Below are 23769 nucleotides of genomic sequence, written 5' to 3'. Positions count from 1 at the left end.
TTATAACTTGAAAGAAAAGACTGAAATAGTACTGTTATTTGTTTTATAAAACAGTTAATGAAATGTAACACTAGAAATACAGTATATCTGAACAGACTCCACAGTTAGGAGAATGCATTCTATGCAGCTCCAACACAGAAAGTTGGTTGATGATCAGTTTTCTGAACAGTCTCCTTTAACAGTATGCATTAAGTATAAATTAGCTTTGAGGTTTTTTACGTAATGTAACTGTTGTCATAGGTTGGTTGTCATTCTGTTTTGTGTTTAAAAAAAAAAAAAAACAAACCAAAAAAAGCTTAGATCCTCAGACAGCAACTCTGTTTAAGAAAACAATAGCTTAATGATGTAGGTAGTCAGTGTATTACAGACCCAGAGAAATCTCAGACATCTAAGAAGTCCTTTAAAGTCTCAGAGTTAGGTATAATTATTTCTGACACATTTTTTAATTACACCAAGAAGTCCATTATGCTTTATGTTAAAAGCACTTCTAATTACAAAGCATTTTTCCTTTCATGGGTACATGGCTTGGTTTACTGCCACTCTTTATTAAGTAATGTTTTCAAATGCTCGTCCATCATCTCAAAAATCAGGAGAGAATAAGCAAGCAAACAATAAATTATCTTATTTAAGGACCACTGATTTATGATTGAGATAAACAAACGGAAGTTTACAGTATACTATATTTCATACCTGAAAAACTAAAGTGCAAATGGTGTCACTTAAGTGATTCCTGTAACAAATGTCATTACTTGAGGAGCTCCTGCAGCTGTAGCTTCCTTACCCTCATGGGAAAGTCACCCAGAAAAGCTGCCTATAATAGTTGCAGAATATTGTCCTAATCTGCTCCTGACTCACTACATGCTTGTGCTTTCCAAATAAAAATCAGTATCTTATAGAGTAGCTGCTGTGTTTTCAGAGGCTTTTAACAATAAACTCATTTTATCTGAAATCAGAAATTACAAAATAGTTGCTGCAAATAGCTAGTTATTCCAGTCTCCCAGAAAAGGTATTTCATCTTTGAGTGAGATGATCACGCTGGTTTTCTTCATCATTATAAGCATTTTCTGCAAACTAGATCAAGATTAGAATTTCATCTAGAAAAGTACAGCTTCTAATAGTTTCACTGCTGTGACCTCTGGATTCAGTAAATAATTCTCTCGGTTCCTCTTACTCTTATCTGGCCCTGACATGGCGCTGTGCTTAGTTTTCAGAAGAGTTGTGATCAATAAAAACAAGGCAGGTTTATTCACTGTCAGTATCAGCAATGGTGAAAGCCAGCAGCAATCTAATGGATAAAAGTCATCTTTGTTTCCATGACTTCTAGTTCTCCAAAGCAATGGGTTTATTAGGGGGGGTGGTTTTGGTGTTTGGTTGGTTTTTGGTTTTCTTTCCTCCTAAAATTTCAACTGCTACATTTTTGTTTCCACTTCGGAACTCTCAGCAGCTTTTGCACTGCTCTTGTTTTCTTTCATCTAAACCTTTCTCCATCTGATGCCATAACCTATGTGTCACCAATTTCAAGTGCTCAGTTACTTCGACTTTTTTTCTATGCCTTGCTCTGGTGATTGCTTTACACATGCAACCTTTTACACCGGTTCCTCTTGTAGTCTTTCATCAGCTTTTCCAGAGTTTTTTTTCCCATATTCAAACTAGAAATATGTAATGACCATGGAAGAGGGGGAGGCATGTGTTTAAGCAAATGTATATTTAAAAAAAAAAGATAATTCCGACTTACTCTATCTGTAATTCATATGAAGTCATTTTAAATAGAACTGGTCAGCCTCCTTGTTTATGTAGCATTTTTAGCATAACTGTATTCCATATGAACCAAGCTGCTGCCCTGAGATAAAAAGCTTTTGATTACTTAGAGCTGTACCCTGTTCCTGACAGACCATACAGGTCACAAATAATACAAAGTCTCTATTCACTACACTGCAGGGACTGCACAGTGAAGTTGTTTTACCCAACAGACATGTATCTCTCTGCAAATCTTTCTTGCACAGGCAACAACTGCATCTCCACACCCTTCCCGCAAAGCAATGGCATTCAATTGTGCAGTGAACATACATTGTAACCCCTTATCCTCCTGCATTCTGGTACACTGTTTAACAAACGGACCATGAAACGGATTATTCAGCATGGAAGGCAGTGGGTTGAGTCCTGGCCAGGGGCCAAACTGACCTCTTACATTCTTAGCATTCATAAACCTTTAAATCATGAATATGGTTATGCTAATAGGCTGCAGTCCAAAACGGGTATACACCCTCGGTCTCCCTGCTACAGAATGGCTTTCTACAAGAGAAATGATTGGTTCTCTGTGTGTAAATGCTGTCTTCCCCTCCTAATTCCCCGGTGGGTAGCTCTCCAAGAGTCTTGCTCAGAGGGGAATGCCTCAGCTGCTTTTGTGTTTTCAATACCAGACCACATTCCTTCAGTGACTGTACCCACTTGCCCTTAACAGTGCTGCAGACTGCACTGTTATAAATAAGCCAGGTCTTGTCCAGTCTGGCTTCTGCTCTGCTGTTTGTCCTGGGGCTACTGAACTCGCAAGGAATGGTGCTCTTCTCCTTACAAATGTAATCTGAGAGAATCATTTGTGAAGCAGGCCAGGAGTAGTGTGCTGCTTTGGTTTGAACACGTGTGACAGATGTGTAGGATCTATGCTGGTGAGGGATAAGTGGTGGCCAGCAGCCGCTCACCACCCAAGGGAAAACATGAGGAAGAAAACTGTAACTCACCTGTGAAGGCTTGACTAGAACAATTTATAATTTATTTTATCTGCAAAACTACTCTTATAAAATAAATGTTTCTTATGAAATATTTTTATTTGGAAAGCCTTTTTTTTACTCATTTCATCTCAAATGTATGCTTTACTTCATTGGTGTTAACTGTCAGTCTAGACAGGGCTCCAACCCTTTGTCTTACAGGTCTACATCTTTTTCCTTTTTCTCAGAGAATAAACTCATGAAAAGATAGTAATACAACCTACACCTATACTTTCCTTTTTTAGTTTATTATCCTTGATAATAAAGTAACCATGAGCCAGCAATGTGGCCAAGAAGGCAAACGGCATCCTGGGATGCATCAAGAAGAGTGTGGCCAGCAGGTCAAGGGAAGTTCTTCTCCCCCTCTACTCTGCCCCGGTGAGGCCTCATCTGGAGTCCTGTGTCCAGTTCTGGGCTCCCCAGCTCAAGAGGGACAGAGAACTTCTGGAGAGAGTCCAGCATAGGGCCACCAAGTTCATCAGGGGACTGGGGCTTTTTAGTCTAGAAAACAGAAGACTGAGGGGAGATCTTATTAACATTTACAAATATCTAAAGGGTGGGTGTCAGGAGGTTGGGACATCCCTTTTTTCTATAGTAGCTAGCAACAGGACAAGGCGTAATGGGATGAAGCTGGAACGCAAAAAGTTGCATTTAAATATCAGAAAAAACTATTTCACTGTGAGGGTGAGGGAGCAGTGGCACAGGCTGCCCAGAGGGGTTGTGGAGTCTCCTTCCTTGGAGGTCTTCAAGACCTACCTGGACAAGTTCCTATGCAACCTGATCTAGGTAAACCTGCTTCTGCAGAGGGGTTGGGCTAGATGATCTCTAGAGATCCCTTCCAACCTACCATTCTGTGATTCTGTGATTTCCCCTATCCTGTTCCCACATGCTGCTGTGATGTATTTTACTCTAGAGTCTTAAGGAGACTGTGTTGAATGGGATAAGATGCAGGTACTCTTCTGCTTTACCGATAAAAGACAAGAAACAAGTCTAGATTAGATCTGTTGGTTTTGGTTGGACCTAATCAATTTAATTCTAAATGAGGGGGAAAAAAAGTAATGAACAGGTGAATCTTTTTAATTGCATAAAAATCTTCAGAGTAGTGAAAACTGCAATGAGTTGGACTGAGTTTCAGAAGTATTTCATGGTACTGATTCAAATAAAACAATACCTGGTGATATTACGCATAACACAAAAAAACAACTCTGTGTCTGCAATGAAGGGATCTAATTTAGCTGTCAGCACTCTCAAAAGACATCTTTGAGGTAGTGTGGATGGTTCAATGAAAAAACAAAAGAAAGCTCAGCAGCAGTCTATAGGCCAAACACAATGTTAAGATTTACTAGAAAATAAAGACCAGAGCAGGAAGCATCCTATACCACTCCTTAAATCCATGGCCATAATTTGAATACTGTCATTCCCATTTCACAGAGGTTACAGCAGAGCTGGGATACATAGAGAAGGGTGATAAGCAAAGACTGTCATGGGAGTGCAAAGTTCCTGTCAAACACTGGGAGATTAATTAGGCTAATACTTTCAGCTCAGAAAATGTTGAATGTATAGGGAAAGAGAGAAATAAACATACTAAAAATTCTTCATCTTACATGCAGCTACAGGGGTCATTAGGAGCTGTTAGTCACTGTTTCTCAGAATAGAATAATTCTGTGGCACCAAATTAAGGCATCAGCTTTGTAACAGAGTGAAGTACTTCTTCACAAAATGGAATTCAGTTGTACATGGCAGGCAATGCATTATCATCCTCTTTCCCTAGCACCCATCACTGTCAACTACTGTCAGTCTACTCATCAGGTCAGAACTTGCTTTTTCTCCTGATGGTCTTCAGCATGACTTCTGATTAATAGACCATTTTGTCCACATTCTGGCGTCTCCTACAATGAAAACAATAGGACTTTCCTGATAAACATCATATTGGCATCCATTCAGAGCTGTCTAAACACCACGAGCAAGTCAGCACTATCTCAGATTCATTATCCTCTTACAGCTGTACCATTCATCCACTGTGTGATGCGGATAATAGAGAATACATATCCCAGCTAAAATTTGTTTCCACAATATCCTTCAACCAGTTCAGCTCCCCAAAATGTGTGATGTACAGAGCGGCTGGAGAGTTGAATGTACAAAAATTCCTGCCTTAATTTTGTATTTCTACACCCTTGGTTGGAGCTATAAGAACTAACTAACCTGGAGAGCTGACTGGCTCTGCTGAACACACAGTGCAGCTCATTCTCTGGCTCTGTTTGTTTATGTAACTAAGTGACCTATTAGAATGGAAGTTAAAAACATGGCCACACCAAACACACATTCTGCCTGGCAAAACAGGCAGGTACATGCTTCCTCTTCTCCAGCTGCTACAGCTGTTACGTAAAAATCGCTATGACCAACTGTGCAAAAAGTCCTGGATGAGTTATTGTCAGCATTGAGGCTAAGCACAGGCAGAAACAAAAGGCCGAAAGAAAACACTTTTTTCTCAAGGACATAAAACGTGTTACAAATGAAAGGACAGAAAGTACTGGAAAGTGCAAAGGCAACTGAACACAAACACGTTGATATTCAGTGTTGGAGTTACAATGTTTTTCCATTCATCTTGTCAAACAGTGGGAAAAGCTTGTGAAAATGCAGCTAGCAACTCCATTCAAGGAGATGGTTGAATTCCTCACTGTTGTTTCACAGTCTCTCAGACATTTAATCCATAAACACATTTACCCCTGACTGGATGCAGTGACCATGCAGGACCTATGTACCTATGTCTGAGTACCATATGAAACGTAGTGACTTTTCCAGGCAAATTATAAGCCGTGAAACACCTGTGACAGATGTGTGTGCTAGTGATGGCCTTATTAGCCTGTACGCTTCTGTATGTGTGTCATACTGTACTTTCCCATTGAAAAGTTTTGACCATGCTCTTGGGTTCTTGAGCTATTTCTAAACTTTTCTGCATCTGCAATACCTCTGGAACTCATGTGCCTCTCAGATTTTGTCACAAGAGACTGAGAGATTGAGGTGGAGATGGTGGTGGAGATACACGGACACACACTTGCACAGAATATGACTTCCTATGCTTTGTTTCCTCGGGAAGCCAAATGAAAGGAAAACAAAGCCAAACTAGTTTAAGATGTTTTCTTTTTAACTTGCATGAAAAACTTTCAGACTAAAGATGAGAGAAAGGAACAACATCGACCCTGGAACCTTCCTCTTAAAGGTGACCGTGGGGTTAGCAGCATTTACTAGCCTGCTACAAGCTGTCAGAGTGAATTCACCATGTGGATTGTATTTATTCTTTGGTAGTTAATATAAGTGCTAAGGCACTTTATAATAATTTATCAACTGTTGATATTCTTATGTATCAAAATACAGCATATTTCTAATTCTGAAAAGTAAAATAGTAGCTATCTTGTTAACTGTACTGCTATGACATTCATCTCTCTCTAGTCCTTAAAACCACCAATAAATAGAAATGGTCCTAGCAACAGCCCTGACATAAATGCAAATGTGTTTCCTGAAAAGCAGGAAGCAGCTTAACAATCATATCATATGACTAGCTAAATACAGAAGAATTTTGCTAGGGTTTTTCCAGGGCAGTAAAGCAAATTTCCATGTGACTTTGTGGGAGATGACTGTTGCTTGGGCTGCTGTTAATGAAAAATCCTTTTACATGTGCACTTTATACATTTTGTCCTGCCTTGTAATACTCATCATCTTGTAGGTATCCATTTTTATTTTAGCCTTGCAAGCAGTAGATGAGAAAGGCTGAAGACAAGAATACTGTAGGCTCTGCAGTCCCACATGGCCCCATTAGTTTGTCTCGGCCATGCATGTATACTGCTTTTTCAAGGCAGCTGGATCCAGCACAGGAGAAATAGGAGTATTTCATTTGCTGTTATGCTCTGATATTGCTGCCAAGACTGACAGCCAAAATCCTTACTAGCTCTGACCAACAGGAACAAAGAACCACATGAGCTCTGCCCATCACATTGGAGCACCGAAGAGTTGTGCAGTGGAAACAAATTGTTCTAGGCTTTACCAGCTATAAAATGTCAGGCTGGTCCAGACTTGGCCTAGCAGTCAGATCTTCCTTAATCCACATCCTGTCTATCATAAAGGGACGTGCCACTCTCTACTTTTTTTTACTTCTTTTACTATTTAATCTTTTGCTTCTACATCCGGGAACAAGATACTTTGAGAGTAAACGATTGTTCAAGAGGCAGTCGGGAGCATGGATTTGCAAAGTCGAGATGGTAGTTTGTGGCTATTGCAATGTCTTACTAGGTTTTCAGGTTGAATATATTAATTTATTATTTTTAATAGCAGAAGTGGGGTTAAGATTGCAAAAGGAAGGAAACAAAGGGAGAACAATGAAAAGAGTAAATCTGCAAGTAAAATTTTAAGAAAGCTTTCTTTCTATTTTGTTCATGGTGAAAAAAGGCATAGTCCAAATATTGAAGTAGCCTATGAAGTGAATGGGAAGAAAAATAGACTATGAGTTACAAAGGTTAGAAGCCAATGTTTATAATAGGTATCTGAGAAAGAGACCACACAGCCAAATACAAATGAAAATCCATTGTACAGAATTTAGAATATAGTTCTAGAATGAGTCTCATGGACTCAGTCAGATGAAATATCTACAGAGAAACCTTTAAAGACATTTAGGTGCCTTAAATTTCCAAGAGGTATTTAGGGGGGTTTTAAAATACATCCAGAAGTAATCCACTGTGCTTAAGTAGATAGTAGGATTTTGCAACACCGAAGTGCCTTTAAAATCCCAGACCAAGCCTGCAGAGACTTAAAGAGAATGTGTAGGCTTTTGTAGACGCAGGTTATAATGGCACCTCCACCTCCTAAGTCAGCTGAAATACTAAGCAAACACAAGTATGGATGAAAAGGATTTGAGGGTGCGTTTACATTCAGTGACCAACAAACAGGTGTTTCTTCTTTTCAGACAACTAGCAATAAACCATGGAGAAGCTGCAGGCTGATTCTGGCTGAATATTAGAACATGTTGAAGTGTACAAGTGAGATGCAAATTTGTTGGGTAAACTGTTGCTCACCATCTCATGTACTTCAGTGGGTTACTTTATATGCATGAGAAACTCTGAAGTTTTGGCCTCTAAATGGTGTTTGACCAACTGCTGCTCCCAAACAGCAGACAAACCTTTCAAAGATGACAGACACTGTCAATTCAACCCATTAATTTTTTCAGGAGGCACATGGACTAAAGATTCTGCTGCAACACCCTCTCATTGCTTCTTTTACCCACATACCTGATCACCTATGCACATTTTTCCCTTTCAACTTCTATTATCAAAATATAATTCAATTCAGATGATCAAATGGGACTGATTTACTGCTCATTAAGTGATTCAAGGCTTATCTCCATGGACACAAAGGAGCACAATAGAACAGTGGCAGGTGGGAGAATCCCAGTACCACATACAGAGAAAAGGAACTCCTTTCTTCAGCTCCTCCCAGAGAGGGACCAGCCTGTGAGCAGGCTGTGACACCCATTACAGGTAGTCAATGGGAGAGGCTCCACAGATCACTGTATAGAAAGGAACTACTGCCTTCAGGTACATGAGTCTGTTTAGGGAATGGAGGGGAAGAGCATCTTTGGGATTGTACAAGGTGACTTTAGGGAAGTTTAAAGGAGGGATAAAAGGGGAGATAAAAGCGATTTGGTATGGAAAAATAAAGGACACAGGGCGGAAAAGGCCTGGTTGGGTGTAAACAAGTTGCCTGATGAGTACGTTTTTCTGGCTATGCCTTCCATCTGATCACCAGTCTGTCTTGGCTTATTAAACTGCATATTCATTATTCTCCCGGGTGGGGGGTGGTGCCTATATTCTGTTTGTATATGTGTATGTGTATATAGTGGTCTGTGTCACAGCAATTAGACATAGGGGCTGCAAGTCACAGAGGCCTGTGTGTCTGTGACGATGCGACTGGAGAGACCAGAGTGCACATATGTTATGTAGATCTCTATGTCAGTGTGTGGTAGCTACTAAACACAAAGCTAAGGCATCTGGAGAGTAGGGTAAGAAGCTTGGGAGTGAAGTTTTGGAGCAGTCATAACTGCTGGTAAGATAGTGAAGAGAATAGAAAATCTGTGGTTACTGGAGGGATCATGGGGCCCAAGCCAGCTAATGGGTACACTGTGGTGGGGGCTGGGGGTCAGTTACTGGTAAGGTCACAAGTCTAGACCATCTACCTGAGAAACTTGTTTGCCTGTTTGTGTCTGTGAGGCAACTGGGGATTCAGGGGTCAGCTACTGAGTAGGCTGAGTGTCCTAAGATCAGCTACTGGAGGAGGGGGCCATAGTTTGCTTGTATGTTTGTACATCTGAATACCAGAAACTGGAATGGAGCTGTGGGGATAACATTTCCAGATGCCAGCAACTGTAAAGACTTGGGACCCAAGCATCAGCTACTGAATAGGAAGAGTATCTCAGACAAGCTGCTGGAGGGATCCATATTGTACAGATGTGTACAAATACATATTTACTTTCCATGAATGGGCTTCTGTCCTGCTGAGCCAGAGAAAAGGATGAGGCCACTAGTGCTGTTTGTGTTTGCATGAGTGCTGCGTTTTCTGCCTCTGTCAGTGTGGTTGTGTACATGTGCTTATGTACATGTGTGTGTGAGGGTGTGCATGTGCATATGTGTGTGCATGTCCTTGTGGCTACTGGGAACACACACTCAGAACATTAACTGGACCTGGAAACTAACTGAATTTTAAAAAGTGGTATGCCAGTGGAAATGGTAGCAATAGGCAAGTTGATGGCAAGTATGAACCATACAACAGCATATGGAAGGATTTGCAAAGCATAGAGAAAGACCTGGAAGGCATATTCAAGGACATAACAGATTCAAGCAAAGCCCAAGATGACCTCGCTAATCAGGCTACTGAACAAATGACTTATTCAAATTAATCTCTGCCAAAACCACAGATCAAATGGTACAGAGAAGGACATTTATTTGGAGTCCTTTAGCAGAGAAAAAAGCACATAGTATCCAATCCTGCACTAGTGGCTGCTCGCAAGGCAAACACATTGATCCTTCAGCTGCTTCACTGATGTCAGAAAGACATTTGACTTAGCCCAGCATGGTGTGGGGGAGCTACTCGGAGGTCATTTGCAAGAAGCTGCTAGCTCTGATGAAAAACACTTATGAAAAGGCAAGGCACACAGTCTTTCTAACATCATCATGTCGCAGCAACATAAGTGCAGAGAGGCAGGAGGTGGCTTCCCAGCCTAAGCACAGATTTGGGGATATTTCTTGATTGAGTTGGGTTACCTCAACTGTGTTGAAGTTGTAGAGAGCACACAAGATCCCTCTACCAGAAAGTCTTGGCTGAGTCACCTTTGATTAAACAGATGAGTTTCTGTAACTGGCCTCAGAACTGCTCCTGCACAAGAGCAAAGCCATGGTCAACCAGTAAAGATGTGCATAGACAGATGAATACCTCCCACCAGGGCTGCATATCAGAATACACTACATAGACAATGGCATCCCACAGAGATGTCATACTGGTGACATCAGTCAGCCGAGGTAGGCAGCTTTTTGATACCTAGGAAACAATACAGCAACTATGTAAAGGGATGACAAAGAAGATGTAGCAGTTGTGGGAACTTGTTTCTTCTCTGGAGGAGACAGAAAATATCCTTTTTCAGTAGAAATCAAGGTATCCAAACTCTACATACTTCATAACATGTTCTGTAAGGTGGTGACATGAAAGTTGTTCCACAAAGACTGTCTGCCTTCCCAGCTACAAGCTTTCACACAGTGGCTTGTTATCTGCTGGCAGAGGGACGTCGGGAAACAGCAGTGCAATGGCCGTTGGTAAGGCATTGGGAATAACCCTTCATTTCTTCGGATGCTGCCACGCGGGTGAAGGTCGCCGTCCGCGCGGCCGGCCGACTGGGCGGCGGGCCCAGGAATACCAGGGGGAAGCGACGATGTCCGCCTGCCCACCGCGAGGACAGGGCGCCTCGGCGAGTGAAGGCGCCAAACCCGCCTCTGGGTGAGGAGCGCGGCACGGGCGGGTTGGTGGCCACCCCTGGGGCGAGAGAGCTTCCCCCGGGCAACCCCACCGGCGGCGAGGGGCCGGCGAGCGGCCGCCGTCCCACAGCGTGCTGCCCGGTAGCCCCCGACCCGCCGGCGCGGCCGAGGGCGGTCCCCGGCGGGGGCGGCCGTTGGCGGCGCGCGCGGGGCGCCGGCCGTTGGGCGCGCCGCCCCAGAGCCCATAAAGCGTCGCCCGGCCGGCTGGCGCACGCACAGTCGGGCTGGGCGGTGGGGCAGCGGAGTCGCGCGGGGCAGCATCGCCATGAGGGAGATCGTGCACATCCAGGCGGGCCAGTGCGGCAACCAGATCGGCACCAAGGTGAGCCCGACGGGAGCCGGGGCTGCCCGCGCGCCGCGTCTGGAGCCCCTGGGGAAACGCTTCTCCGGGGACGGTTGGCTCCGCGGGGCCGGGCGGTAGCGGCCGGCCCTCCCCTGCCTTGAGGCAGCCGGGGGCGCTCGGAACGCTGGACACCGCGCTTCGCCTCGCCACCATAAAAGGCTTCGGGAAATACCGAAACTAGATCGGATTATATGTTTTTTTTAAACTTTCGGGATTTTTTATGTTTAATCTGTCCGTGCCGTAGCTCAAAAGCGGGGAAGGGCGGCAGAAGTCCTCACAGCCTGCTCCCGTCCCAGTAAGCGCCGCAGCCCATCCGGGTGAAGAGCTGGGCGGCCACTGTTTTTCCGCTGAGCTGAAACCTCGATGTCTGTCCGGCTTGTGGCTCCCGGCCGTCCGTCCCGTCCCGTTCCGAGCAGAGCCGGGAGGGGCGGCGGGCACGCCAGGAATCCAGCAGCTGCCGCGGGGCCGCGGCCGGCCCCTCGCTGGGCAGCGCCCTCGCTGCTCCGCCGGAGAGTTCCCAACCCCCTTCTCCTTTGCCTTCTTAGTTTTGGGAAGTGATAAGTGATGAGCATGGCATTGACCCAGCCGGAGGCTATGTCGGTGACTCAGCGCTGCAGCTGGAAAGGATCAATGTCTACTATAATGAATCATCTTGTAAGTGCCAGATGGGGAGGGGTATGGGATGGGGCACTCCTTGGGACTAGGCACAAAAATCTGGAGAAGAAGGGTGTTATGAAGCTGTACTACACATCTAGTCGTGCTCTTCACGTGCAGCCCCCCCAGCTAATTGCAGATCACCCCATTATACACAGAAAAGATTATCTACTTTCTCATAAACTGGTAGCTGTGTGTTTTCTCCCTAGGCAGGGAAAAATGTCATAAGATGCTGTCCTTAGGGTCTGGATATGGAGGTTTGTTTGTTACTTGACACTGCACTAGGCATTTGCTGTTTCAGCATAGGATTGTTTTATCAGATATGTCTTATCAATTGCCTCAGATTAAACTGTTGGTTTTTGAGCCTGCATCAGTGGTACTCTGTCCCAGATGTCATGACTGTGAGAGCTGGGCCACAGGTAATAGCGAACTCAGTGGGTGATTCATGAATATGATGCCAAGGGTGTCCAAATCCTCAGAGTCAGTCCAGTGTAGAAGGATGTTAATGGTGTAAAAGGGGGACCATGAGTCCTTTAGTCTATTGACATAACCTGCAGGTGCAAGTGTTTCATCTTCTGTGCAGCTCAGGTTAATTAATATTATTTACCTGAGTTTCCTTGAGCAGTTTGAACTGGATACAAGGGGTTTTTTGTGCTTAGTGGTAGATGTGCTGACTACTACTATTTGCCACCTACAACAAGTAGCTCTTTCAGTGGAGGCAAATCCTTCAAGCATAAAAGTTTGTGAAATGTGTTAGGATCACTTGAACATAAACCCTTCACTCACCCCATTATTCACAGAAAAGATGACTTTCTTATAAAGAACATGTCAAGCATTTTTTTTTTCTAATCACAAACTTCCCTCCCTCGTATCTACTGCTAAAAAAGAGCTTACAAAATACCACCTGTAGGGCCCAAAAGGTGTTAGGTCTGTTTGTCAAGCAGAATTGATTTGTTCCTATGGTGTTCTCACCACCGTGACTTCCTGAGTAAGAAATACTATGTGTGTATAACTATATATATGTACAATCAATATTACGCTAATAATATGAGACATAATTTATTTGTATATTGAGTACTGTAACTGTGTTAGCTTGTTTCAGAACATTAAGGGCATGCTTACTTTTTATTGTAGCCCAGAAATTCGTACCAAGAGCAGTCTTGGTGGACTTGGAGCCAGGAACCATGGATAGTGTGCGATCTGGTCCTTTTGGTCAGCTCTTTCGGCCTGATAACTTCATCTTTGGTATGTGGACATCACTTTTTAAAAACCAAAACTATCCAACAGGTGCTTGACTATGCAGTAAACGGTCAAAATGCAATGTGCTGTTGCAATTATCTGTAAGCCAGCTAAAAGGTCATGTTAACTGAAAAAATCGTTCTTCTTGTAATCATTCCTTCAATTAGCAAACTGCTGAAAGTTTCTTATGATATTCAGGTAAAGTACATTTGCTTCCCATATATATGAACTCCAGCAATTTGTGAGACCAGTTCTTTACAATAAAATGCATGGAAATTCTGCAGAAAGTTGAGAGGGGGAAGAAAACCTCAATCACAAACTAACCAGACTACTCTTCACTTGAATTCACATTAAATGCATGAGCACTAAATTGTTTATAGGCTGTGTGATTCAGCTTTTTCAGCAGATCCTTGCAGTGTAGTAAACAGTAGAGGAAGACTAACTGTAATATGAGAAAATAAAAGTAATATATAGCCAGTTATTAGGTTATTTTCCAACATAATGAAGAAGAGTCTGAAAAGCATGTGGGAAACTTCTGGTTTTGCAGTGTTCTTGCAGAGAGTTGTTCTAGCCTTTAGTGTCACTTTGGACTTGTGTAGTACTTTCCATCTAAGATTAAAAATGTCCATTACCAGGATTAAATTTCAGAGCACGTTTACTAAATACAGAAGAAGCATGACCAGTCCCTTTGCATTAAAGGAGAAACAGCGTGTGAAACTGAAGTGATCCTCTTGCTGAAACGGGAAGTCTGAATGAAAGCTACCATGAGAACTCTCCTGTCCTTCTGGTTTCCAAGTCTGCACTAGCCACAAAGCGTATTTCCTCCTGCCAAGGCAAGCTTAGGTCACAACTTTGTTTGGTATATTGTGTTAACACAAGGAAAGAATGATGCCAGGGACAGACAGGGAAAAGATAAACATTGTTTAGATGGTATAAACCAAACTGAAGTCTGAGTTGTTGCTGTTGAGGTGGGGAGTAAGAAGCCATACAGAGTTATTTTAACCCTTTAACCAACGTAAAACTGTCAACGCTGTCCCTGTTCTCCTGTATATCCCATAGCAGTGATGTTAAGGATCTCTTCCAAGAGACTTTTAAGTTACAACATGTAGAAATAAGCTGGTGGAGAAAAGCCACAGGCACAGACAACTTTCTGAAGTATGTTTCTATTCAGATTTTTCCTTCTGCTCCCTTGCTTTTGTACAGATCACATAAGCCCTCTGAAAGTGAATTCACCTGACTGAATTCACCGGAGCTTTATGGTTTGGCATATCACCAGTAAAACCAGAGCAAATTCAGTTCGAACTGTCTTCAACAATAGTCTAGTTCACTGTACTCCCTTCCTGCCAAGCTAACAATGAATCAACAGCATGTGATCAACTTGTATCTGACAGAGGCCCCTGCCTGCATCAGGCACTGTCCTCCCAACCTGCTGAATAATGCAGAATGGCTGCCTGAGTGCTGAAGTAACAATCTTCTGTGTCAAAAGCCAACAAAGCATTTTGTTTTCTCTCTTAAAAATCTGGCCTGGGCCTGCAGGATTTTGTGGTGGAAGCTGGTGGTTCCATACTTCTTGTACCCAAGGCTGTTAGGGCTCATTCTGATGGAGATGTTTTCTGCCTCTGCTTATACGTACCTGTGTGTGCTCATATCTCCATATAAAGTAACTGTGGACCATCAATCTGGATTTCATTCAGGTATATTGAGTACATGATCACACACTCCAGATACGGGAATTTTACCTCAAAAGATGGATATGAACACAAAAATAGTCCTGTAGTACTGTAGTATTTGTGTTGACAAGGCAGTGACCCAAGAGGTGAAAAAGAGCATGTGGAGTGATTTCACTGTACAAGAGCAGCAAGTCTCTTATCCTTCTAACAGGATAGATTGCTCACCAGGAACTGCTATGAGATCTGATGCATCATCTTCTCTTGTTAACCAGTTTTCATTTGTGCATTTTTGCATTTGTCATTCTTTTCTTGTGTACACCCTTGCTAGTTTTGCTGCATAGATACCACCCTCATTTAAGTTAGCCAGGCTGTTCTCAATGATGTGCAATGGTAAGACAAGGGGCATTGGGTACAAGCTGGAACATAAGAGGTTCCAAAGAAATACAAGGAAGAATTTCTTCACTGTGAGGGTGATGAAGTACTGGAACAGGCTGCCCAGATGGGTTGTTGAGTCTCCTCCTCTGAGTACATTCAAAACCCATCTGGATGAGTTCCTGTGTGACCTACTCTAGGTGGTCCTGCTTTGGCAGGAGGTTGGACTAGATGATCTTGTGAGGTCCCTTCCAGCCCTTAAGATTCTGTGAACTTGTCTGAACCTTGTAGAGGCAAGCACAAAATGGCTGTTAGCCAATCTCAAAGGAAATAGCCTTTCCTCTCTAAATCATACTGCGTTCGGCACCAAGGCTGTTCACACATGCTACAGATCTTCTTAGTTTTGTCTTATATTTCAGGGAGCAAAGAGGAAAGGAGTGAAAGAAGGTTGTAGGAAATAGTTGCCATTTTAGAGATTTAAAAATAGACTTGGACAAATGATTTCAGTGCATGTGCAGCTCAATCTACACATGTGTGATAACCCTACAGTGCATTGGAGAAAGTACTGCCATATCCTTCTAAGACTATTTTTAAGTGCCAATAAGTTGTGGGATTGATTCTTGTAGACTTCCTTTAGACTTTGGTTAAGTGCACAGTGAGAAAAGGCAGAAGCAGGATGCTGGAGACGGGCTGCACACAATGCAGAGCTTCCAGGATTGGAAAAGGATCTGCCAAGTCCTGACTTTTCTGGATACAGGGTCACCTAGAGATTTGGTTTTGGTGGAATTTGATCACTTTATGTGTTTGTCTAAGGTTTTTCAGAGGTCTGGTAGGTACCTGGTAAGTGCAGAACAATCCTGTAGGGTTTCACATTGTGAAATTTACATAGGATTGTGATCAATACTTCCAGGTGCACAGCAGCTTTGTCATGCTGTGGTACTTTCAGACTGTACTTGTATGGTCATGGGCAAGAAGTCTGGAGCTTCCATGTGTGTGTGTTCTGTGTGGTAGTGGTGGTCTTACAGCACTATAGAGACAGTGGGTCTGGAAGTACCAGATTACTGGGCATATCCATGTGCACAGCAGGAAGTGACAGGTGAAAATGCCACAGGCTTGCTGACTAGTGGGTGAAGCGCAGTGCAGGCACAGCTGGGGACTGGAGGGAAGCCATCGGTGTTAGTATAGGCAGCCCATGCCACAGTCCCCATTGGCAGTTTACATACAAAGTTCCTATTAGTGCAATAGAGAGGTGGTAGCAGTTGCATGGGCATGGAGGAGTGATTTGGCTAAGACTGAGGGAGTCTAGTGCAGTGGAAGGCTTGGGAGGACAGGACCACCACTCTGTTAGGCATTTTACTTCCTCCCTTACTTAGCAAACTAAGTGAAAGCAAGTAAAATCAATCTCTACTGACCCTCCTGGCACCCCTCTTCCCCTCAAAATTTTATATTTGTAATTGCCACTCTTCTCTTACCCCGTTCTTTGTTCCTGTTCTCCATTCCCTCCTTATCTCACTGCCCACTGAAGGAGGATGACAGGATGTTTCCACAAGGGTCAATCTATAAAACCAAGTCCTAAATTCTGAATTTAGCTCCTTTAGGATCATTCTGTGTCTTGGAGTGATGTGTGCTTGTCAATGTGCAGTCTGATGTGCTGCCCTATCTGTAGTAGGGGATCTGCTCAAGCAGGGCACAAATGTCTACAAACATACTTAGTTCTGAAAGGATATTACTTTGTGCTTTGCCCAGCTGGACAGGAAATGCTGAGTTCCCTGGGTTCAAAGAGAAAAAAAATATAGCAACATACAGAACAATGAATTAACTAAATACCTCATGAGGAAACCAAGCATTTATGCAGTGAAAATCAAATGCATCATATTTAAACAATATCCCAGCAAGCAGTTTCCCTAGTTCATATGTTTGGCACCAACACAGTGCACTAGGAATTGAAATGAGACATGTTAACAGGAAGGAAGGGCAAGGTCTTGGAGAAACACAACAGAAGCTGAGAGCCCTATACCTAATTCTGAAACTATTGTTCCTTCTGTGGACATGTTCCTATGTGACCTGATCTAGGTGAACCTGCTTCTGCAGGGGGGTTGGACTAGATGATCTCTAAAGGTCCCTTCCAACCCTACCATTCTATGATTTTATGATTCTGAAGACCACTCGCAACAGCAGTACTAGTAAGTGAGCTCAGTGGCACAATGTATGTATGGAGTACTCACTGTGAGGAACAGGACTATTAAAAAAACTGGTCCTCCATTTAATCCTCCTTGTTATCTAAGTAGTAACAAAACAGTGACCTAGCAAAGGATCCAGACTGTCCATTTTATTAAACTGAGTGGCACATAATTGAAATGGAAGCCCTGGGAAGAAAATGGGAGGCTTGTGACATGTCAGTCATCCAATTTTGCAAGTTGCTTTGCAAATCTTGAAGAAGGGTGAGTTTGTAAGGAAATCAGTAAAAGCTAAAAGGTGCTTATTAACTCATAAATTTTGGAAATAATATTCTTAAAGCTTCTGTTGATCATTATTTTCATTCAGGCTCGGTAACCATGCATTAAAAGCTATAGTTAACAAGTTAACTCTAACAAGTTAAATAGGACTTCTGAAGGCCCAGCCTTATTCTTGAATGACAGCAACACCTTTGTGTCTCATGGGAGCAGTCCAAGAACCTTTCATTTAGAAATGTATATCTGTCATTTAGCTTTGTATACATCATGGTCCTTAGAAAGTATTTCAATATTAAACAGTCATCTTGTGTTTATGGAATAAGCAGGATTGGGAGCGTGGAAACTTTCAAAATGGGAGTCAAAGCCAATTTTGGATTTATAGAGGGCTAAATACCAAAAAAGAAAACAAAACAACCCACCCAAAGGCATAAATGAAAACTACAAGGGATTTGAGACAAGAAGAGCCTATATGAAAAGATTATGTTGATACCCCCTAAGATGTCTGTAGGCAGAAATGAAGAGCCCAGTTATCTGCCCAACAGATATACAGCAGCTTTTGTTACAGATGTGAATTGATCTGGTATGCAAACAGCAAACCTTACCAATAATATTGTGTGTTTTCTTTCCCCATTGTCTTTTAGGACAAACTGGTGCGGGAAACAACTGGGCTAAAGGACACTATACAGAAGGAGCAGAGTTGGTTGACTCTGTTCTTGATGTAGTGAGAAAAGAGTGTGAACACTGTGATTGCTTGCAAGGATTTCAGCTCACTCATTCCCTGGGAGGAGGGACAGGGTCTGGCATGGGAACCCTGCTCATCAGCAAGATACGAGAGGAATATCCGGACAGGATAATGAATACCTTTAGTGTCATGCCCTCTCCAAAGGTTTCTGATACAGTGGTGGAGCCTTATAATGCTACACTCTCAGTCCACCAGCTGGTTGAAAATACAGATGAAACCTACTGCATTGACAATGAAGCTTTGTATGACATTTGCTTCCGCACTCTGAAGCTCACCACTCCGACGTATGGCGATTTAAACCACTTGGTTTCTGCCACCATGAGCGGGGTAACTACATCCTTGCGTTTTCCAGGCCAACTGAACGCTGACCTCCGGAAACTGGCTGTAAACATGGTCCCTTTCCCACGCCTTCACTTCTTCATGCCAGGCTTTGCTCCTTTGACAGCCCGAGGCAGCCAGCAATACCGAGCGCTCACTGTTCCAGAGCTCACCCAGCAGATGTTTGATGCCAAAAACATGATGGCAGCCTGTGACCCGAGACATGGGCGATATTTGACAGTGGCTACTGTCTTCCGTGGTCCCATGTCCATGAAGGAGGTTGATGAGCAGATGTTGGCCATCCAGAACAAGAACAGCAGTTACTTTGTGGAGTGGATCCCAAACAACGTCAAGGTGGCAGTGTGTGACATACCTCCTCGTGGCCTCAAGATGGCTTCCACGTTCATTGGCAACAGTACTGCTATTCAAGAGCTCTTCAAAAGGATCTCGGAGCAGTTTTCGGCCATGTTCAGGAGAAAGGCCTTCCTTCACTGGTTCACAGGAGAAGGAATGGATGAAATGGAATTTACAGAAGCAGAAAGCAACATGAATGATCTGGTTTCAGAGTATCAGCAATACCAAGAAGCAACAGCAAATGATGGAGAGGAAGCGTTTGAAGATGATGAAGAAGAAATCAATGAATAAACAAATTATGTGCACTACTTTACAGATCAAATTCTCAAATCCAATTTTCTAATAACTGGGCTTCTGAATCCATATTTAGGCCTTAAAAAAAAAAGGGAGCATGAGTTTCAGATGTTAAGAGGTGCTTTTCAGAGTCCATTGAGATCACTGAGAACTGAGGACATTCAGCATTTCTGGAAATTAAGCCTTTTCTATTAAAGTGACAAACGTGAGGCATTCAATTAAGACTTTGTCCTGTAAGTCTAAATACAAAGACTGCTAGTTTGGGATCTTTTTTCTCCAAAGAAAGTTTGTCATCCCCAAAGTTATACAGGAGAAGATGTAAAATAGGCATGAAAGTCTGAATAATAGAGCTGTGCTATTTTCATCCAATTATGAGTAAGAAAATCTTGTGGGTTTGAAGTATTTTTTCTGTACTGAACTGCCAGGAACAAAATTTATTCATACTAAAAAGCTTTTGCTATTCTGTAACAGTAACTGTTAAAAGTGATATTTGACTCCAGACCTCTAAAAACAAAATAAAAAAAGATTAGTATCCTCACAAACAAAAGTGTTTTGGGCAGTCAATGCAATATAAATATCCAGTCAATGGCAGGCCGGAGGCTGGATTTATGCTGTGTGACTTCAGCCCTTGCTGCTCGATTATCTCAGATTATACATATGAAATTTATGCATTTGAGATGTTCTTTAAGGACTCTGGGGTTTGAAGTGATAACTGATGCTTTTCCCATCTCCATTCCACCTAGCCCATATAGCTGAAATTCAGATACTCCTCGGAACATGGTAGGAGAGAGGACAGAGGCTATTACATGACAGATCTCACCACCTTGGCTTGTAAGTTCACCACACCTATAGATGTTACGGATATCTTGTTACTAAGGTTAAAATCATTTCACAGAGAAAGGTTAAAGTAAAAAGAAAAGTAGCCACAATATTGAAAACAGTTGGCAAAATGAAATCTGAACAACAGTTTATCTGCTTACACTAAAGCTGAAACAGAAAGGTCTCTGTCTTACCCAGCCGCCTTGCTGCCTTCACAAAATGACAGTTGGGCATTGGCTCGTTGTGCATGCTTTATGTTTCTGCTCATCTCAGTTAAACAGCCCTTGTCCATTAGAGAGCCTCTAACAGAGAACACTTCGTCTACATGGTATCTCTTGTTTAGGTCAGTTTCTAGGCAACAAAAAAAGCAAACAAAAGAGAAACCCTGTGGAAATCCAAACTTGAAATCTTCAGGAACTCTTTGCTTTTTTTAGTCTTGCCTTCAGAAGCACATGGAAAAAAAAAGTGTTGCTCAATACTTAAAAAGGCAATTTACAAATTATGTCACTTCCAAAGATCCATTGCTCCTAACAAGATGATACTGTTGTGTTAGCTTGGGATTCAGGGAATGAGACAATATTTTATGAAGCATATGAACCAGGCAATTGTTTATCACATAAGCTGAAGCTGTCTGCCTCATTTTATCCTATACAGAAATGGAACTGAACTAGTTTTAATCAAGTACAAGTTTTTCATATAAAGTGATTTCAGCCGTTGGAATGAACTGGCTTTGACAGAGGTGTGTGGGCAGACTGAGAGGGCCTGGCTGGTTTTCCTTTTAAGGGTCATGATGGAGTCCTAAATTCAGAGGCTGCATTCTTTGCAATGCCTAAAGCATTCTTAAATGCCTAAAGCATTTAAGAATAGTAATGAAGCACCTTTAAATATGTATTTTATAAATATTGCTGTATGTGGTGGCTCTGTATCCTTACATGAGATTAAGCTAAAACACAATATGAAGAGAATTTAACATTTAGTGCAATACAAAGCAAAATCCATGAGGAATACAGCCATTCAATTTAGAAGTTTAGTTAATGCTTTATAAATGGTAGGTTATTAGCTTCAAAGGGAGGAGAATGTTACAGGCTCAGCATCTGCCATCATGCAGCTGTGGCACAAGACTTCAATTAAAGCACTACCATCACTGCTTCTGAATGAAGTAGAACCAACCCCCCTACAGTTTGTGGAACTGCATTTTGTTTTAATATAGCATTCACAATTAGGGCCCAGCCATAAATTCTGCTGTTACTGTGAGGGGAAACAAAAGTTATTACTTTAAAAACCCCAGGAACTTGGGAGTTTGTAAGCAGGTCACCTGGTGAACCAGCCTGTTCTTTATTGCTGTCCATACACTGATTCAAAAGCCTGAACATAGCCTCTGAGCTGGTGGAATCCCCGACCTGACTTCATCCTCTGATCCTGCTTTGACTCTCTGCCTTCTTTTGCATGTGTTTACTTACAATTGTTTGATGTGAGTTTCTAGCCTGTGTGGAGGTGGGGGAGGCAAACCACTGCCCTCTCTAGGAAAAAAAAAAAAAAACAACAAAAAAAAGGAGACAGCTCTTCCAGTTGCTCTTGGGGGAAAAACCCCAACTCAGCAAAATGCACCCTGGAACCTGGGATGGGAACATCTTCAGAGGACCAGCTTGCACATACACATTAAGAAAGCCATAGGGAGCACTAATGCTTCCTGTTCCTCTTCAGGCACCCAACCCTACTCATCTTCCTTTCCTGACATGAGACCAAAAATTGTTTTAGTAACAGATTTAGTGAACAATTCCTTCAGTTACACTTCCTTTCAAATAATTTTCTGGTTTTTGCTTGGAAACCTCTCTTTTATTCTGAAGTCTAGCTGCTGAGTCTCACCTAGCTTTGTTTCTCTTTTGATGTGCGTCACCTGCTTGTTCTTAAGAAAACCTTTTTTCAACTTGGTCCCTAGCACACCTTCATTTTCTCTCTGTTTTACTGCTTTGCACCTGGCCAGAAAAATATGTGGAAGCAGGCTGCCAGGACAAGCGAGGCCTAAAGCAGTCGGGAAGTGCAGCTCCCAGTACTGCCCACAAATAGACATCACTGCCAAACCATTGACCTACACCACTGGAAAGCAGGGAGTGGGCGAGGTGTGCCATGGGAAGAAGATGTGGTGTTGGGGCAGCAATAGGGATGGAAGCTGATGGGCCAGCTCCTTTAAAAACTCGTTCTGGTCAAAGCCAGTAAGGAGGCTGTAGGCCCTCAAGGTTACAGTTACGACCATCCCTGCACAGGCTACCTCAAACAAGCCACTCTAGCCTCTCACTTTCTCTGCATCCCAGAGTAATGCCTCCAGTTCTTCCCTTTAATTTGTATCACCTTAGGGAAAGGTGGCCACTTCCTGGAAATGGGCTCAGGTCAGGAAAGGGTCTGGGCCTGCTCCTCCCAGCCTGGGGAGGAGCAGTGGCTACCTCTGTGCTGTACAAGTTCCTACTAGTTGAAGCAGCACTGCCTCACGTGTGTGCAACAAAAAATAATGTGACCTTATTGGCAGACAATGCAGAGATTAAACTAGATTTTCTTGATTTATGTTAAACCACCTGAAGTCTTAAATTTGGGAGTAGGAGGCATCTAACTGTCCCCTTGAAAGAAGCAGGGTGGCTAAACAGGTTTTTTTTTTTGTTTTACCATATATTTTTGATTCCAAAAATCAGAACACAATGAAATATTAAGACTTACTGAGGTAAGACTACACAAAGCAAATTAATGCTCTAAAATAGAGGTAAAGGGCCTTGCCTCTCCTTTACATTTATCATACAGTATCATGTGCTGCAATTAAACAAGAGTGAAATTTAAAAGTGGACTTACAGTGCAAACAGGGAGTAAGAAAAAATGTATCCTGGAAAGGACAGGATTCTTTTAGAGTCTGGTAGTGCCATTGGGATGTTAAGTTAGGGTTTTTTTGGGGGGTTGGTTGGTTGGTTGTGGTTTTGTGAAGGTTTTTTCATTTATCTTTTTAATTTAGGAATGAAGCAATGCAGAATTCTGAGCTTTACACCATAAGCAAGCTAAGCCCTCAGTATTGGCTACAAATTGCTTATTCCAACCAAGTTGTCTTCAGCTAAACAGGAGGGAAAAACCAGAACAAATAAGGCATTAATGCTGGATACGTGTAAGGTACAGCACTAGAGCATATGTGCAGAAAGTCACTGCTTTACCCTGTGTGCAAGCTTTAAGTTTACAAAACCAGTTTACTATTGCAATAACTCATTCTAAACTTTTACTCCAATAATAAAGGAACTGAAGTTTAGCTTTATTCAATGTGCTTTCCTGTTTATTATTCATTCTACAACAACAAATCCAATTGGGATAGGCAGAAGTGCCGTTTAACAACTAGAAAAGCCCAGCAAATATGCTCTAAACTTCTGTATTTGCTGTTTCCCTCGTTCCTTTTCACTGTAAAGCCAGGCAACATCAGAGATGGCAACAGCTTCATGATAAAGAAAAAAAAACCCCAAAGAATAATTACCATAAATACTTCAAATAAGCAAAGAGCTTATCTGACTTTTCAGAGACAACTTTTGTATCCTACTGCTTTCCAGAATGCTACAGCATAGAAATGGACTCAGTCACTAGTTACTCCTTTAACTTGCCTTCTCAGTTGTAATCCTTAAAGGATTTGTTGTCCAACAGAGAAGCTTGGT

At 42.5% G+C, this 23769-nt stretch overlaps 1 protein-coding gene across 4 annotated transcripts; it reads left to right on the top strand.

Moving 5' to 3' along the window:
* Positions 1–10727: 10727 nt before the first annotated feature.
* Positions 10728–23381, top strand: TUBB6 (tubulin beta 6 class V). 4 transcript variants are annotated; one of them, XM_061996115.1, is made up of 4 exons: positions 10728–10799; positions 11726–11834; positions 12969–13079; positions 18210–23381. In XM_061996115.1, exons 3-4 carry the CDS (start codon positions 13019–13021, stop codon positions 19271–19273), a joined length of 1125 nt encoding a protein of 374 aa, XP_061852099.1. In that variant the 5' UTR covers positions 10728–10799; positions 11726–11834; positions 12969–13018; the 3' UTR covers positions 19274–23381. The 4 variants fall into 4 exon arrangements, with proteins under 4 accessions (XP_061852099.1, XP_061852098.1, XP_061852100.1 ...); XM_061996114.1 differs by lacking the exon at positions 10728–10799 and adding an exon at positions 11023–11159; XM_061996116.1 differs by lacking the exons at positions 10728–10799; positions 11726–11834 and adding an exon at positions 11023–11159.
* Positions 23382–23769: the final 388 nt, after the last annotated feature.

Source organism: Colius striatus, chromosome 4 (genome assembly GCF_028858725.1).
Source record: "Colius striatus isolate bColStr4 chromosome 4, bColStr4.1.hap1, whole genome shotgun sequence".
Classification (NCBI taxonomy): Eukaryota; Metazoa; Chordata; class Aves; order Coliiformes; family Coliidae; genus Colius; species Colius striatus.
This window is presented reverse-complemented; position numbering and strand designations above follow the sequence as displayed.